We start from the raw sequence: 16,660 nt of genomic DNA, 5'->3' as shown, positions 1-16,660 counted from the left end.
TTTTTTTTATATTTATATCTCAAAAGATAAACATACTGAGCAAGACAATTTGGTAAAACGAAATAGTAAAAAAATAATAATAATAATATAAAAGAATAAGGTGTCAGTGTATGATGTGTACTTTGGGGATGGGGTGGTTAGGTGAAACCATACGTAGGGGGTCCTCTTTTGAAAATGTATTTAGGGACCCCAAAATGCAAGGGCCAGCTCTATCACTACTGGGACTTTTCACTGTTTGTAACACTCCCTTGTCAGTGCGTTCCATAGCAGAGGTGGATTTCAGTGTCTTTGAATGCAGCTGAGAGTGATTTGATACCAATTGCTTGGTAATTATTCAGCTGGAATGAATCAATGAATGAATCAATGAATGATTCAGTCAGATCGATCAGTCAGTCAGACAGTCAAATATATGCATACAGTATTAATTTAGTCTGATAAATAACATTCTTTATAACTTTGCACTTGATAGCATCACTTTTCCATGGTACATGGTATGCTATACTAACACATTATGTTTTATTGCTCAAAGTCAAATGCATGACTGACATCTAGAGGACATTCTGAAAATCAATTAATCAATCAATCAATAAATAAATAAATAACACTTGGAAGCAAAAAACATGAATAAGTAGATATAATTGATCACTGGTATAAGACAATTGATTCTCATGCAGCTCAGTATTTAAAAAAAAAAAGAAAAGAAAAGTAGTATTTATACAACCAACAGCAGTTCACTGTGCATGCATATGTCCTTTATTCCATCAATACTGTAGTCTATGTTGGGAGGGATGGGAGAGTGACGTCCTGCTTTCCAGGGATGCCCACTTTGCATCGCCTGCTCTTTTAAAGGAACACCCCACTCAAGCTTCATCATAAATTAGTAGAGTGGCTGAGTGGGTCAGAAAGAGAGATGTGGATCCTCAAATAAGGTACATGTCAGCTCCAGGGACACTTCAAGTTGAATGGAATGTACCAGGATGGAGATTTTATACTTGGAGGCCTATTTCATGTTCACTTTTTCACAGTGTTTCCAGAACTGAGCTTCAGAACGGAGCCAGAACCACCATACTGTGAAAAGTGAGTCTTGTCTGTGGCTGGAATGACTACAGAACTAAAAAAATTATAATAATACAAATAAATAATTTACAGAGTGAGAGAGGTTTTATAATAATAATAATAATAATAAATACAAGAAAAAAAAAAAAACTTAAGTTCTATTTGCGTCCTTTTACCTAAGCTAACTTTAAATAGTATGCTGACAGCAGTAACAATAAATAAATAAATAAATCAATCATCTATATTTAAACCACTGTGCATTTAACTAGGTACGCACAATAGAAGGGTTCCATGATTAGTGCTTTAACAACATTTATATTGTTTTACATTAACTAATTTTTTCTTCTAGATTCAATATAGAAATCTTCCAGCAGGCACAGACAATGGCTTTTACAGTAAATGAGATCAATAAGAATCCAAATCTGCTGCCTAGCATCACTCTTGGATACCATCTTTATGACAACTGTGTAAGACTAGGAATAGCATTCCGGGCTGCCATATCCCTGGCTAGTGGAACAGAGGAGTCCTTCTCCAACCTAAACTGCACTGGCCCTCCTCCAGTGATTGGGATTGTAGGGGATCCAAGTTCAACTCCTTCCATTGCAATTTCCAATGTTCTGGGGCTGTTTCGAGTACCTATAGTAAGTTGCTATGAAAAAAAGTAAAGAAGATACACTGTGTGCATAATTTTGTATTTTTTTCTTTTGTCTAAATGATGATTATTACTCTATTTCTCTGTCTCATGTCTTTAATTCTCTCTATATATTTTCTAACTAATTAGGTTAGTCACTACGCCACCTGCTCCTGTTTGAGTGACAGGAAAAAATACCCCTCTTTCATCAGAACAATCCCCAGTGATGCCTTCCAGGTGCAGGCTATGGTTCAGATTTTGAGGCATTTTGGATGGACCTGGGTTGGCCTCATCTACAATGATGATGATTATGGCATCTATGCTGCTCAGTTATTTCAGCACGAAATGCAGCTGTTTGGATATTGTGTTGCTTTTTCTGAAATCCTTCCCCATGATAACAACCACAGAGACATTCAATATATAACAGGAGTGATTCAGGCCTCTACAGCTAGAGTGGTGGTTGCTTTTTCCTTTTCATCCTTTCTAATACCTTTGATGGAGGAGGTGGTGTTGCAGAACATAACAGGCAGACAGTGGATAGCCAGTGAAGCTTGGACCACTGCACCTGTATACCACACTCCACGTTTCCTACCCATCCTGGGGGGCACACTGGGCATTGCTATCAGGCGTGGAGAGATTGAGGGACTTCGTGAGTTTCTTCTACGTCTCCATCCCAGTAATGATCAAAAAAACAATATAGTGAGAATTTTCTGGGAGAACATGTTCGGGTGTAGTTTTGAAAAAGGGGGTAGAGCGATAGATGGAGAGCAAGTGAAAAAGGTGTGTACAGGACAGGAGGATCTGAGCATCACTGAAACACCATACACTGATGTTTCGGGGTTGAGAGCAGCATATAATGTCTATAAGGCAGTTTATGCTCTGGCACATGCACTTCATGACCTGATGCAGTGTGAGGAGGGGAGAGGACCATTCAGTGGGAACAGCTGTGCTGATAAAACCAACCTGAAACCATGGCAGGTAGGATCCACAGGTATAGTGTATTTTTGTCTCCAGGCGTATAAAAGAGCTGAAGGTGTAAATGCAAAATATGTACTCTATATTGTTTTACAGTTCAGATAGACATTTAACACTTGTCCTCTCTACCAACTGTGCAGCTGGTTCACTACCTACAGAAAGTGAACTTCACCACAGGCTTTGGGGATCACGTGTCATTTGATAAGAATGGAGATGCTCTGGCCATCTATGATGTAATGAACTGGCAGCCGAGCTCTGATGGATCGATAAGGATTCACACGGTTGGTGTAGTAAATAAAGGGCCGGCAACAGAGACGGTGCTCACACTGGATGAGGATGCAATATACTGGAATTTTAAGACCAAAAAAAGTAATAAACAGTACATTTTAATGCCAACCTTTTTGCAGATGTATATTCTATATACTAGTCAAAGCTATAATAAGACAAATGAGGATAAATGAATGAAAAGCTTGTTACTGTGTAAAAGAGATGAAAAATACAATACATGAAAAAAATAAAAAAATAAATAAATTCAAAAAAATAATGAATGATATCTCTTTCAGCCCCCAAGGTCTGTTTGCAGTGAGAGCTGCCCACCAGGCACCAGACAAGCCAGGAGGAAGGGCCTTCCTGTCTGCTGTTTTGACTGTCTGCCATGTAGAGATGGAGAAATTTCTAATATAACAAGTAGGAAATTATTGATTGGAAAATTGGAACATAATTTACTGTGAAGTTCTCTTCAGTTCGCACCTTCTCTCTTTTTATTTCTCACAGATGCTATTGATTGCACAGTCTGTCCAGATGAGTTCTGGTCCAGTTCAGATAAGGACCAGTGCGTTCCCAAAGAAGTAGAGTTTCTGTCTTATGAGGAACCTCTAGGAATCTCTCTGACCACTGCCTCTTTGCTTGGCACCTGCATCTGTGCTCTTGTGATGGTCATCTTTGCTCATCACCGTAACACTCCCATAGTACGAGCCAACAATTCCGAGCTTAGCTTTCTGCTGCTGTTGTCACTGAAACTGTGCTTTCTGTGCGTGCTGCTGTTCATTGGTCGGCCACAGTTATGGACATGTCAGTTAAGACATGCTGTGTTTGGTATAAGCTTTGTCCTGTGCATCTCCAGCATCCTGGTTAAGACTATGGTGGTAATAGCTGTGTTCAAGTCATCTCGACCTGAGGGTAAAGGGACAATGAAATGGTTTGGAGCAGCTCAACAAAGATGCACAGTTCTGGTCCTGACAGCCCTCCAGGTTGTGATATGTGCAGTCTGGCTATCAACTGCCTCTCCAACACCACATAAAAACAGCCAGTATACTCGCTCTAAAATAGTATATGAATGTGCTATTGGCTCAGTGGCTGGTTTTTCTATGCTGCTGGGATACATTGGACTGTTGGCAGCAGTAAGCTTTCTGTTAGCCTTTCTTGCAAGAAATCTTCCAGATAATTTTAATGAAGCAAAGTTCATCACATTTAGCATGTTGATCTTCTGTGCTGTGTGGATTGCGTTTGTTCCAGCATATGTGAGCTCACCAGGGAAATATGCAGTTGCTGTAGAGATATTTGCCATTTTAGCTTCTAGTTTTGGATTATTGGTGGCCATATTTGCCCCAAAGTGCTACATCATCCTTTTACATCCAGAGAGAAACACTAAAAATGCCATCATGGGTAGAGAAACACAAAATAAATAGTTTTACATTTATTAAGGTGTAAAACTGTAAAAATCATCAGTTACTTCATCAATTAATCAGTGGGCTTTGACTGAATATTCAGCTTTTGCAATTCATTAAAATATTGATATGACCTTACTGTGACAGTGTTTTAGTGCCACATTAAAAAAAATCTAAAATTATGAGATTAAAGTCATATTTTGAGAATAAAGTCAAAATTACGAGAATAAAGTCAAAATATTTTGAGAATAAAGTTGAAATTATGAGAATAAAGTCTAAATGTTTCAAGAATAAAGTCAAAATTATGAGAAAGTCTAAATATTTTGAGAATAAAGTCAAAATCATGCGAATTAAATCGTAGCAATTAAAGTTATAATATTATGAGAGTATATATCGCGTATGCAAATTGCTTGGATTGAGAGCACCGGGAGAAGTTGCCAGGACATTGATTTGAATATGTGTGGGATTATTAACAGAAATCATACCCACTCAAAAAAATATTTAGGGCCAATTCTTAAGATTTATGCATTTCAATTGCATATAAAATTTCCATCCATTTTGATTACATATTTTTAACTTAAACAAACTAATAAACTTTATTTGACGCAAATTTGCCAACCTTATGTAAATGAAACAAGTAATAAGACTTATGTAACAGTACCAATAAATCCAATTTGTTTTAAATGCATAAGAAACATGTATATGTATTATTAGGTAATAAACCCAATGTACTTAAAATGCATCACATTTACATAATTTTTATCAATAAACCCAACGTATTACATATATTTAATCCTACCCCACCCAATCACACTGTGCTACAACAAAATCTAACTACAACACACAAAAAAAGAACAGCAAGACCACCCTGTTACATTATATCAATTCATTAATGCTTCAAAGTATCTGACTATATATATATATATATATATATATATGACTATATATGAGCTAGCAAGACATACTCACCTGTCACACACCCAGTTTAAGAGCCGTGTTTTTCTTCTTGTAATTAGGAGCGCTTGTCCTCCTAATTAAAAAAATTTAGGAGCAGCTTCTAATCAATAATAAAAAATTCTGATCAAAAATTAGCCTTTTTAATACAAGGTGACATTTGACAAAGTGATTTACAGGGGAATTTTCTTTTTACTTTTGTAAATGCATTTTTCTAATTCTAGGATTTTTTCCAGTTGTGGTGGCAAGACTATTTCCTATGGACCACGTCCCCTCCCCACCCAAGAATCACCTGCACTCAGAACTGAATTTATATTAACTAAAAAAAAAAGTAGTATGTCTTTGAATAATTTAGTAAATAATAAAATAAGAACAAATAAATTAAATGACAATCAATAGCACAAACAAAAATAATAAGATACAAATTAAATTATTAGTACTTAAATTTTTTCAGTTAGGTCTAACTATAATCTATTCAACTGTAAAATAACACTGGATAGTCTTCACTGTATAATGAAGGACAGCAGCAGGTTTATTTAGGCTGCTGTCTCTTTAAGACCTCATGCATGGATCTAATATGTTACACATGGCTCTATGCTTACTTTTCTTTTTAGGAGCTTTGTCCTCCTAATTTAATTAGGAGCAGCTTCTGATGAATAATCAAAAATTCTGATAAAAAATTAGCCTTGCTAACTCGAGGTGACATTTGACTCAAAAAATTATGTTTATAAGCTTTTTAAAATTTCTATTTAAAAAAAAAAAAAAATAATAAGAAGTAGAATAAGACAAATAAGTTACCAATTATATGAAATTAGTATAAATAAGAAATTAATTTGTACTACAGAGGTGGACATTTTCAGACGTTTAATGAGGCTCAGAGGTGGCATGAGTGCAATTAAATTCATAAATGTGGAGATTAAGGTTTTAAATATACAATTTTGAATACAGAACTATTAAATGATTTAAATAACTGAAATTATACAGTAACCCCTGTGTTTGCTTTTAGAGATGTGCAGTGGCTCAGCTGTTACTTTATTTAGAACTATTTTCGTTGATGATATAGAGCAAAAATGCAGTACTGTTGTATTAAATCAATATCACATTTGCAAACTCCCTTAATTATTATTAAAAGCTGTCACTCTCCTTATCGCGATCTGTGGTGGACAATCTTTCACAGTTTGAGCCTGATTCACTCTCTGCCAGCAGGTGGCGCTTTAAGCGTTTCCTTGGTTTCCTCTGTAAACAAAGCAGCGCTGCACTTATGAACTTTAATATGCATTATACAGAGGCAAGATGAGAAGAAAAATACCATCTAAACTTTTCTAAAGACTGTAAGTTCCCCTCAGACATGCATTCATATAAACTACCCTAATTGAATCGCGATTTGTTTCGCATCTCAACCGATTTGAATCGTCACATATTTGAATCGACTTTCAACCGGCTCGCGGTTAATCGTTACATCCCTAATATCAAGTATTTACTCATTTAAATCCAGACAGCAGCCTTTTTTGGCCTGGCAGTATAAAATAAGAGTGAAATGTATAGCCAGTTATTTTGAACTATACTACCTTAAGGAGAAGAGAATTCTGATGGAACTGGACACAGCCAAATTTAAAAACATGATGACTCGTGTTGTTCCAGGACGGTCAAGTGGCTTGATATCACTTGCACTGCATTTAAAAAAAAAAAAAAAAAAAAGCATTAAACACAGAGTACATTTTACAAGAAAACACCATTTCAGTATTTTACTTCAAAATGACTCGGCGCAGTAAAAAGTCACATTGGTTCTAATGACAGAAGTGAGAGGGAGAGGGGGAGAGGATTTTTCAGGCTAAGCTAAGTGCTATCAAAGTGTCACCACGCGCTAGAGCGATTAAGTGCACGCACTGAGACGAGATAGGTATGTATCAACTAGTCTTAGTTAAGAGAATAACAGTTTAATAGTAAAAAACGGTGAAGTATACCTTTAAGTTGCAGTGCATTGAGCTCTCAGGACCTCCTTGTAAAAAATATGGTGTCACAATGGGACTTTTTCTGTTAAAATAAAGGTTAAATAAAAACAGGGCCACCATAGATAGTATTTTAGCTATCTCACATATCATTAAAATGATGTTTTGGAAAAAAAGTAATCATACCAACTTAATTGTCTCACAGATATCAAGGTCAGCACAGTCCTTAATATCTATTGTGGCTTCTTCTGGGGATCCATTAAAGAGCACATGTAGGATTGCCAGGCTCAGCCCACCGAGACATGGCCCATCATGTAAGAATGAATGACCAATCATTCGGCCAGCAACAACAAAAAAGTCGCTCTCCAGAAGGAAGTGGGAAGTGGAGGGAATCAAATGATCTTTTTCACCCTCAAACAGAAGAGTTCCCCCTGGCCCTTACAATGAAAAAGAAAAGTCACACCACATAGAAGGTAATGTAAAGAATAAGGATATTATGCTATGTACAGCATTGGTACTAGCCACTGGATACTAAAGGTAACTTTATCTTGCAGTCTATTAAGAAAGCAATGGCTATATTCACATGTACCTCTTTGGTATCAGGCAGTGCTGATAAACAAGCACCATCAGATTTATAGTGAAGGAATGCATCATAAAAAGTGTGAAATAAATGGATCAAATAAAAAGAAATGTTTGCTTACCAAAACTGACATCAAAACCATGCTGAAGTTTGGACATGATTGTTGCAAAGAAATGGCGAGTCACGCCATCACCAATTGCTGGATCTCCTGAGCAGACAAAACACACAGCATATATGTCAGTAAACAAAAAAATTAATGTATTTTGCTTTAGTGCAGAAATCGCTATGTCAACTAAAGATACATCTCTACCTGTCCATAACTTAAAGAACATTCCCAATAACTGTTCTACACATGTTTGTGACTGCTTTCACTGAGCTTGCACATGTTTGTCAAGCTTTATTATCTTCCTTGTGATTTAACTGCAAACACAAAATTGCTATAAAAGAATATGTATGCTTTGCTATCCTGCCCTGTATAAATGTAGTTTAATAAACAAAAAAAAATGAATCTTTTAGCTTGTTTACCCCCACACACACACACACACACTTACCCTTCAGTGTGCATGTCAAAGGGGAAGCCCACTCAACATGAGCTTTCTTATAAAAAGAAAGGATTGCTATTTCCTATCCTCTGCACTGTCTCTAAGATCCATGGCAAGACTTAGAGGTTTTCCAGTTGCATGCAGATTCAAAATGTTGTCTTTGAACATCTTTGCTGCCTTTGCAGGATCTGGCTCATTTTCCCAATCTAACATGGTTTTTAAAAAAAAACAACATCAATTATATATACACACTAACACAATATATATAATTTTCTCTGTCTTGATACGAGTATTTAATCCATATATGTTGAGAACAACAAATTACTAAAATAAATCATGCAATGTGTCATTTTAAGTTAACAGACCAGCAAAGCCTCCTTCCTCAAAGGAAAGTAGATCATAGGTCTGAAGAGTAGGCACATGTCCCTGACGTGGTACCGAGGCTGGCATATTTCCCTGATGTGGCCCTGAGTTGCTGGCCCTTGCTGTCTGACTCTCCTGTGGTCTTGTCAATGTGCTCACAGATCTACCTTCACTTTGGGGGAGTGGGGGGTCGCTTTCTCTGGCTACCTCAACACTGCTCTGCAACAGTCTTGTATAAATAGAGGGGGTTTTGGTTAGTGTACTTTTTATATTGCAAGAAAAATTTAAATAAAGACTGCACTGTGCTATTACAAGTTGAAAAGGAAGGTCATATTAAAATAAAACATCGAAAAGGACAGGTGTGTAGGATTTAGTGGCATCTATCAGTGTAACCCCTTTGCTTTACCCTCACTCTCTCCTTCCTAAAAAGAAGGAAAAGCTATGGTGGCCGTGAAAAATGCACAAAAAATAAAATACCATACATATATATATATTCTGTTTGTCTATTCTGGGCTACTGTAGAAACATGCATGTTCAACATGACAGACTCCATGAGTGAGGACCGATGGAGTCTGTAGAAACATTTTACTGATACATACCTCATGCATTCATCACTATGAGCCTTAATACTTGAAAAAGAGAATTCTTCTCCACAAGTCACACATTTCTGGACTGGCCCAACCAGCTCACTGCTGCATTCAGGTCCACATATCTGTAGGAAAGATCATTTTAAAATTCCACAAAATAATAATAATAATAATAATGTGACCGTCATTCATAGTCTGCATTTTTAAGAAGAGAACAGTAGTGGAAAATTACAGGATCCAGATTCAGATTCCTCTGAAGTGGTCGGATAAAAATTGTTGCATGACCAATGTGAGTTTGTGGTTCCTTTAGATATCGGACATGGTAGCCATCATTGGGACAGGGGATGAGGACCAGTTCACGACTCCGAGTTGTTCCAGATATTTTTAGCAGTTCAAATCCACCCCCCTGTCTGAGCTTAGGATATGCCGCTAAAAGGAATTCTCTGAACTCCTCTGGATTTGTCTGAATACCTGAAAAGAGAAGGCATACTATAACAACTGAAATTTCTCACATAAAAAGTAATTCAGGTTTTCAAGGTGACTTTTTAAATTAATATACATTATAAAAACATCCACTTAAACAGAGTCTACACTGTAGTCATGATGTCTTATTTACCTTGAAATGTAAGACGTTTCTCCCCTAACCCTGCAGCAGCGAGCCTCTGTTTAACACATCGATTGGGGACTAACTCCACGTTTTTATCGTCAAGACAACAGAATAAATGGGTGTATGAGTGAAGTTGTACGGGTGCAGCAGTGGATCGCCGCATTGTCAACCTTCTCCCTCCACGTGCGTATGGGCCAAACAGTCTTGAAACCTCGGCTGTGATTCAAAAGATGAGACCGACATTTATAAAAGAATGGTAGGAAATAATAATAACTAGGGATGGGGATCGTTTTATAATTATAATTCCTGTTCCCCCTGAACGTTCGCATGAGTCGAATGCTACTAAAGGGAACAGGAATTCCGAACAAAATCGACTGCTTCACCATCATTAGAAACACTGATAGCAGTATCCGATAAGCTGGGACCTTATTGATTTTAGAGAAAGTTTGGGTCCTTTCAGAACCGGGTCTCGATCCCCATTCCCCTAATAAAAACTATACTGAGTAACAAAAGAACGATGGTCTACAGATCATTAGTTGACAGTGTATGGTTTAATTTTTCTAACATTATATTCAATGGACAAATTCTTCAGTGTGGGTGCATTAAAGTCTGAAATTAAGTAAAATGTTCTTGCAGAAACCTACCGTCCACTGGGTGTCTGGGTGTAACGTTGGGTGTAACGTTAACATTAGGCCTATCTGGCGGCTGAGGTGATGAATTAGATGAACCACTCGATGCTGCACAAAAAGATATGCAATGTGAACTTAGTGAACGCCACATGGTTGGTAAATTTGATTAAAGTTAATACATTTGCCGATATTATAAGTTAGGTAGTTAACGTCATTAAAATGCGTCTGTTAACGATTGCTAACGTAAAATCACTTTATGTGGTTGCACTGGGTGTTGGGGTCGATCTTAAAGGAAGTTAGAGTAAGTTAGAAACTCACTTCTTTCGAGCTGGTCAGCCACATCGCGCAACAGGTCCGCCAACGGCCTCCCACTTGAAGCCATTTTGTTTCTCCAGCTGGAGATCCCACATGCATAAAATGCTGGAGACACACGGGATCCGCTGATGGATGTCACCAATCAATCAGTAGATCCGACTGCGCAGTGCATGATGGACCTGTCCAAAGCAAAGCATCAGGGTCACAACAAACTCTAAAACTAGGCAATGCTGATCAAATATGAATCAAGATTATGTTGCTGGATTGTTTATTTCTCGACTTAAATCTTTTCAGAAATATATTTCAGTGTACTGTTACCTCTAAAATGGGAAAGTTCTTGACCCGACCGCCATGTTACCGCAGCATTCATACGTAGCCTGATAGATGGATCGTTTGCTTCTGTCTGGTTAGCGATGCTGTCTCCAGCTCAATCCTTCTTCAGACTGATGTTGGCACCCCCCACTCAATTAGCATACAGGCGCAGGGAAAAATAAATGTAGAAATGTGGAAATACAGAAATAAATAAATGTAGAAATGTGGAAATACAGAAATAAAGAAATGTGGAAATACAGAAATAAAAAAATGTATAAATAAAAAAATGTATAAATAAATAAATGTATAAATACATAAATATATAAATAAATGTATAAATACATATAGAAATGCATAAATAAATAAATAAATACATGCAAAAATACAGAAATAGCCATTTATATTACCAAAATGTATTTATTTTCACTATTATTTATGCATCTATGTATTTATTTCTACTTTTATTTATGTATTTATTTATTTTTCCTTCTGTCATTTTTAGTCCTTCATAGAAGTATAGATACTAGGGTTTAAAAAGACTTCTGTAGAAGTTGAAGTATCAACTCAAGCTTTTTACTCAAGTAAAAGTGTAAAAGTACTGGTTTCAAAACTACTTAAAGTATAAAAGTAAAAGTAATGTAAGGGAAAAAATGCCATTAAGGACAAAAGCTTAGGCCGCGCCACAGGGGCCTATTGTGCACTACCCCACCTCCTCAAAAAAACATTTTTCTAAAGGCCATAATGACTGTAATGTTATATTAAAATGTTAATGTTGAAAAATTTGGGTTGCACTACTAGGCTACCTGTTTCAGCTGCATATATGCCCATTAAAAATTAACGCATTTTAGTACAATGCAAATACATTAAAGAACCATATATGTGTACTACAGAGCATTAACATGTTTCATGGAGCAGAAGATATGATGACTAGTTGCCTATAAGTATTGTAATGGTGCAAAAAGTAAAACTTCAGAGGAATGTCATCATTAACCTTTATTGGAATGTAAATGTACACCCAAGCTTAGCTGCAGGAATCTGTGAGGGCAACGGACAAAAAAATTGCTGTACCCAGGGCAGGCTTAGTAACAATTACCCTTGTATGGTTGTCTATATACAGGGGTGCACATACATTTTTCAGCCTGGTTCTCATATGAGAACCTGGAGATTTGGTTTGGTCCTCACACAAGCCATGTAGTGTGACCCATAAACTATAACTATAAAAACATTAATTAATAATAGTGATAATAATATTATTGCACTTCATTTATTTTTTTTGATTTTATATATATATATATATATATATATATATATATATATAAATTAACTAACTAAAAAATAAAATAATCAAGTGTGATAATACAAATGCAATTATTTCATAGTAAACCTAAAAATAAAATGTTAATATTTTTTATTATTATCATTATTTTTATTTTAATTTTCATCATTTTCAAATGTAAAATCAGCGAGCTTTTATTTTGGTGGGTTGCCGGCAAGTAAGTATTATGCGCTTCCGGCTTTAGCGCTGCTGATGGAATTGCGTCAGTGTATGAAATGTCAGACAGTTTTGCTTTGAAAACGGCAGCAGGTAGCCTAGATTATGCTTTCAGTTTGGATAGAAATCTTATACAGTACAGTTTGTCGATCTAAAATGGTCAACCATGTCGGTATGCAAATGCGCTGTCAAAACTTATTTACGCAGCGCATTTTTAATTTTGGTCGCGCATGCGGACCACTTATGTGCACCCCTGTCTATATACAATAAACATTAGTGCTGTCAAAATTAATGATTAATCCAAGTGATTAATAAACTCAATCCTGATACCTTCCTGGTTTGTACTATGCTCAATTCTATAGCTAATGGCAACAATGTCACATTTAACTAGAAGATGTAACAAACACTTTGGACTCAATCCTGTATGTACAACAACAGGGTAATCTACATCAGTTACATTTCGCTCAGTTCTCTTCTTGAGTCTCTGCCACGGACATCTTCGTACTCGGCTACATACGTCTGCTGTGTCCAGTGTTGAGGGTAACGAGTTACAAAGTTAGTATAGCCTACTTAGCACAACATTGTCAATCGCAAACGCTAATTTATTCAAACGTCTCTCTACCGAACTACTTACTGTAGCTTAATTTGCGGAGGACGAAGAGAAAGCACCCGTTTCATAAATGAGCCAGTAGTGGAGAAATAATAACTTTTAAGAAATAATCTTTTTTGAGTAACGACCCCAGAGTCCTTGCTAAAGTGTGACGTGATTTGTGTCATGTGCAGGTGGATCGCGTACAAACCAATAGGATGTCGGAATGGTATACGTTTATACTTCTCATCCAACCACAATCAAATTCACTCTATCCGGATGGCGCGATTTATCTGGATAGGTTTTTTTTTTTTTTTTTTGAACGATGACAAGCCGAAATGAAATAGGAGTAACGAGGCTATTTTTAAAATGTAAGGAGTAGAAAGTACAGATAATGGCGTGAAAATGTAAGGAGTAGAAGTAAAAAGTCGGCTGAAAAATAATTACTCCAGTAAAGTATAGATACCCAAAATTTCTACTAAAGTAAGGTAACGAAGTATTTGTACTTCGTTACTTGACACCTCTCTTCACTGTATACTACAATTGTCACGAATCCTGTCCCTGCACTTCCGTTCATTCACTACCAGAGGTCACTTGCTCACCACATTGACTCTCACACCATACATCACACTGGACTGCATTTCCCATCACCCATTGCACTGACGACACACACAGCTGATTGCACTAGTCACACGCACACCTGAACCTATGCACACACTGATTACATGCCTTACATAAACCCTGGACTTCCTCTTCATCCCTGCCGAGTATTGTATGCACTTATCCCTCTCCTAGCGATAGCTACTCTACAGAGCCCACGTAGTTTACTTAGTCTTGCCTTGCCTGTTTTCCTGTGTTTTATTCTAGCCTGTGTTTCCTGAATTAACCCTTTCTGTGCCATTCCGTGTTTCTGTTCAGTTCCTGTATTGTCCTGCGTTTTTCACTCCCCTAGTGTTAGCTGCTGTACGGAACGTTTGTTATTTTCTAGTCTGTGTTCCCAGTATTTACCCCTGTCTCACTGTTCGGACTCTGTTTATTCCCTTGCCTGGATTATAGCCCATGTACCTGGATTATCTCTCTGCCTTGCCCCATTGGATATTGTTTGCCGATCGTAGACCCATGCTTGCCCTAGGATTACTCTTTGTCTTGTCTCTGCCATACCTGTTTGCCATTGTTTCGACCCTGCCTGTATATATGACCATGCCTTTAAATAAAAGCTTGCACTTGGATCCGCACGTCTCACGTCTTGTCAGCCACGTTACAACAATAAATGATTGGAAATAATATTTAACGTCTTCAAATCTATTCATGGAGTAACCCCATTATCAGGGAAATGTATGTATATAAACTAGCTTTATAGCAAAGTAGATGAAGAGTGTGTTTAACACTAGAAGTGCCAGCGGGTCAATTTTACCCGCACACATGGCAACTGTTTTTATATGGCTAAAGAACATATAATTTCACTGTATTATGCCACTGTCTTCACAAAGAAGTGTCTAGAGTCATGAAATGATTATGTCTAGTCGTCAACTATATTTTTACCCTGTTGTTTTATGTTTAAGACTTTTTAATGCAGCCTACACTAATCCATAATGGTCAGTAGGCTAAGCTAAAAAAAAAAGCCTGCACTGACAACGAAAATTAGAAGGTAGTAAATATTTGGGTGGTGTAATATTATAATTAGGGGTGTCAACTTTAATATTTTTTTAACGCAGATTAATCGTTTGATAAGGTTTGACCCCAACTTCTTGCCGTGATTGCAGCTCGGAAGGTTATCTATCATTGTGTGATGAGGGTACAGCGTGTTGCCAGGGCAGCGGCACAAGTGAGCTATTTTGAAAATACAGTTGCGGGAAAAATTACAGAGCCGTGGGTTGCGGGTTTTTGGGCTACTTTTTTAATGTACCGCGGCCACCCAAGGTGTTTATAGACAAATAAAAATAAAAATAGATTGTTTTACTAATTTGTATTATACTTGGAATGTATCACTGGCAGCTTAAGAACTGAGAGGTGGTTGTAACATCACAAACAACGTGAGTTTCAGCCGGAGCACATGTTAAGGCTTTTACACAGCAGAAATAAACATGACAACAGCCACTATAGATTATATTAGATAATAAACACGCGATTACGATAGAGTATGGTCTGTATGTGATTTTCTTGAGTTGAATGTGTGCATCTGAAATGCTAATTTGTGCAGAGATATAAAAGGCTATAAACAGCATATTTTAACAACAGTAAACGACCAAATTCCACATGTGATCATAAAAGGAAGTTATTACAAACACTCGATGGTGGTTTGAAGTGAGTTCTGAGTAAAAGTGTACTATTAATCTCATAAACTGTCTTATGAAGCATGATGCTAATATTAGCTCTAATGCACCTGCAGAATGGGTCCAATTCTTCTTTAAAATGCATTTTGTCATAATACTTCACGCAAGGTCGGAAGAAATGTTTTGTTGTATTTGATAATAGTTGGGTAAATGTATACTGGGATTGAAGCAATGTGGCTTGGTAAATGTTTTATTGCCAGTATAAAGGCTGAATAAAAACAAAAGAATAATAAGTATTATGTCTCATACCTGGCGGAAGTGTGAAAGGTTCTGTTTCCTTAAACTAGTTTTCATGCATTTGTTTATTTCAACAGATTTACAGGTAAATCCTAGTATTTTAAATTTGCAATTAATCATGATTAATCACAGTCTATGACTGTGATTAACGCGATTAAATTTTTTAATCGATTGACAGCACTAGTTTTTTTCCGGTTCATGACAGTTAGGGTATGTCGAAAAACTCCCATCTCATTTTCTCCTTTAACTTCAAAATCGTCCTAAATAGTCCTACATCGCACCGTTTTTATATAGGGCATTTGGCATTCTTTGTATATTCACTTTGTAAACACTGAGTCATTACTTCTGCAGCGATGTAATTTGTAATTACATATTGTAATTTTTTTTTTTTTTACAAAATAACTGATCGTTTCGCTAGATAAGACATTTCTTCCTCGGCTGGGATCGTGTAGAGCCCTTTGACGCTTCAACGAAACTGCGTTTTTAATCTTCAATCCAGCTGGCCACCATAAAAGTTAACTGTATGAAGAAAAATCCAGGAATGTTTTCCTCAAAAAAACTTTGCGACTGAAGAAAGAAAAACATGAATATCTTGGATAACATACGGGTGAGTAACTTGTCAGGATTTCTTTTTTTTTATTTGTGTTTGTCATAAAATTATGAACAAGTACATTAAAACAACACCATGGTTTAAAATTTAGAGGGTTTTCAGCCCCTCTTTATATTGAGTGGCCTTAACATTTAAATGAATCATTTAGTACTATGCACATATTGTGTACATAATTATTTTACATTGTACTTATATTTTAAAAATACCTGCATATAATTACATCTGTAATTAA

The 16,660-nt window shown here is 36.6% G+C and overlaps 1 protein-coding gene across 1 annotated transcript; it reads left to right on the top strand.

Annotated features, from left to right (window-relative positions):
• Positions 1–922: 922 nt before the first annotated feature.
• LOC131524446 (extracellular calcium-sensing receptor-like) lies at positions 923–4,350 on the top strand. The gene is made up of 6 exons (XM_058751576.1): positions 923–1,077; positions 1,406–1,697; positions 1,838–2,665; positions 2,803–3,028; positions 3,224–3,349; positions 3,437–4,350. The coding sequence occupies exons 1-6, from the start codon at positions 968–970 to the stop codon at positions 4,348–4,350; spliced, it is 2,496 nt and encodes an 831-aa protein (XP_058607559.1). The 5' UTR covers positions 923–967.
• The last annotated feature ends 12,310 nt before the right edge of the window (positions 4,351–16,660 follow it).

The sequence above is a fragment of the Onychostoma macrolepis genome, chromosome 18 (assembly GCF_012432095.1).
Source record: "Onychostoma macrolepis isolate SWU-2019 chromosome 18, ASM1243209v1, whole genome shotgun sequence".
Lineage (NCBI taxonomy): Eukaryota > Metazoa > Chordata > Actinopteri > Cypriniformes > Cyprinidae > Onychostoma > Onychostoma macrolepis.
This window is presented reverse-complemented; position numbering and strand designations above follow the sequence as displayed.

Coding starts and splice junctions, on each gene's coding strand:
- LOC131524446 (XM_058751576.1), top strand. CDS start 968: ATGTACCAGGATGGAGATTTTATACTTGGAGGCCTATTTCATGTTCAC. Junction 1,698..1,837: donor GGCTGTTTCGAGTACCTATA/GTAAGTTGCTAT, acceptor CTAACTAATTAG/GTTAGTCACTACGCCACCTG. Junction 3,350..3,436: donor AGAAATTTCTAATATAACAA/GTAGGAAATTAT, acceptor TATTTCTCACAG/ATGCTATTGATTGCACAGTC.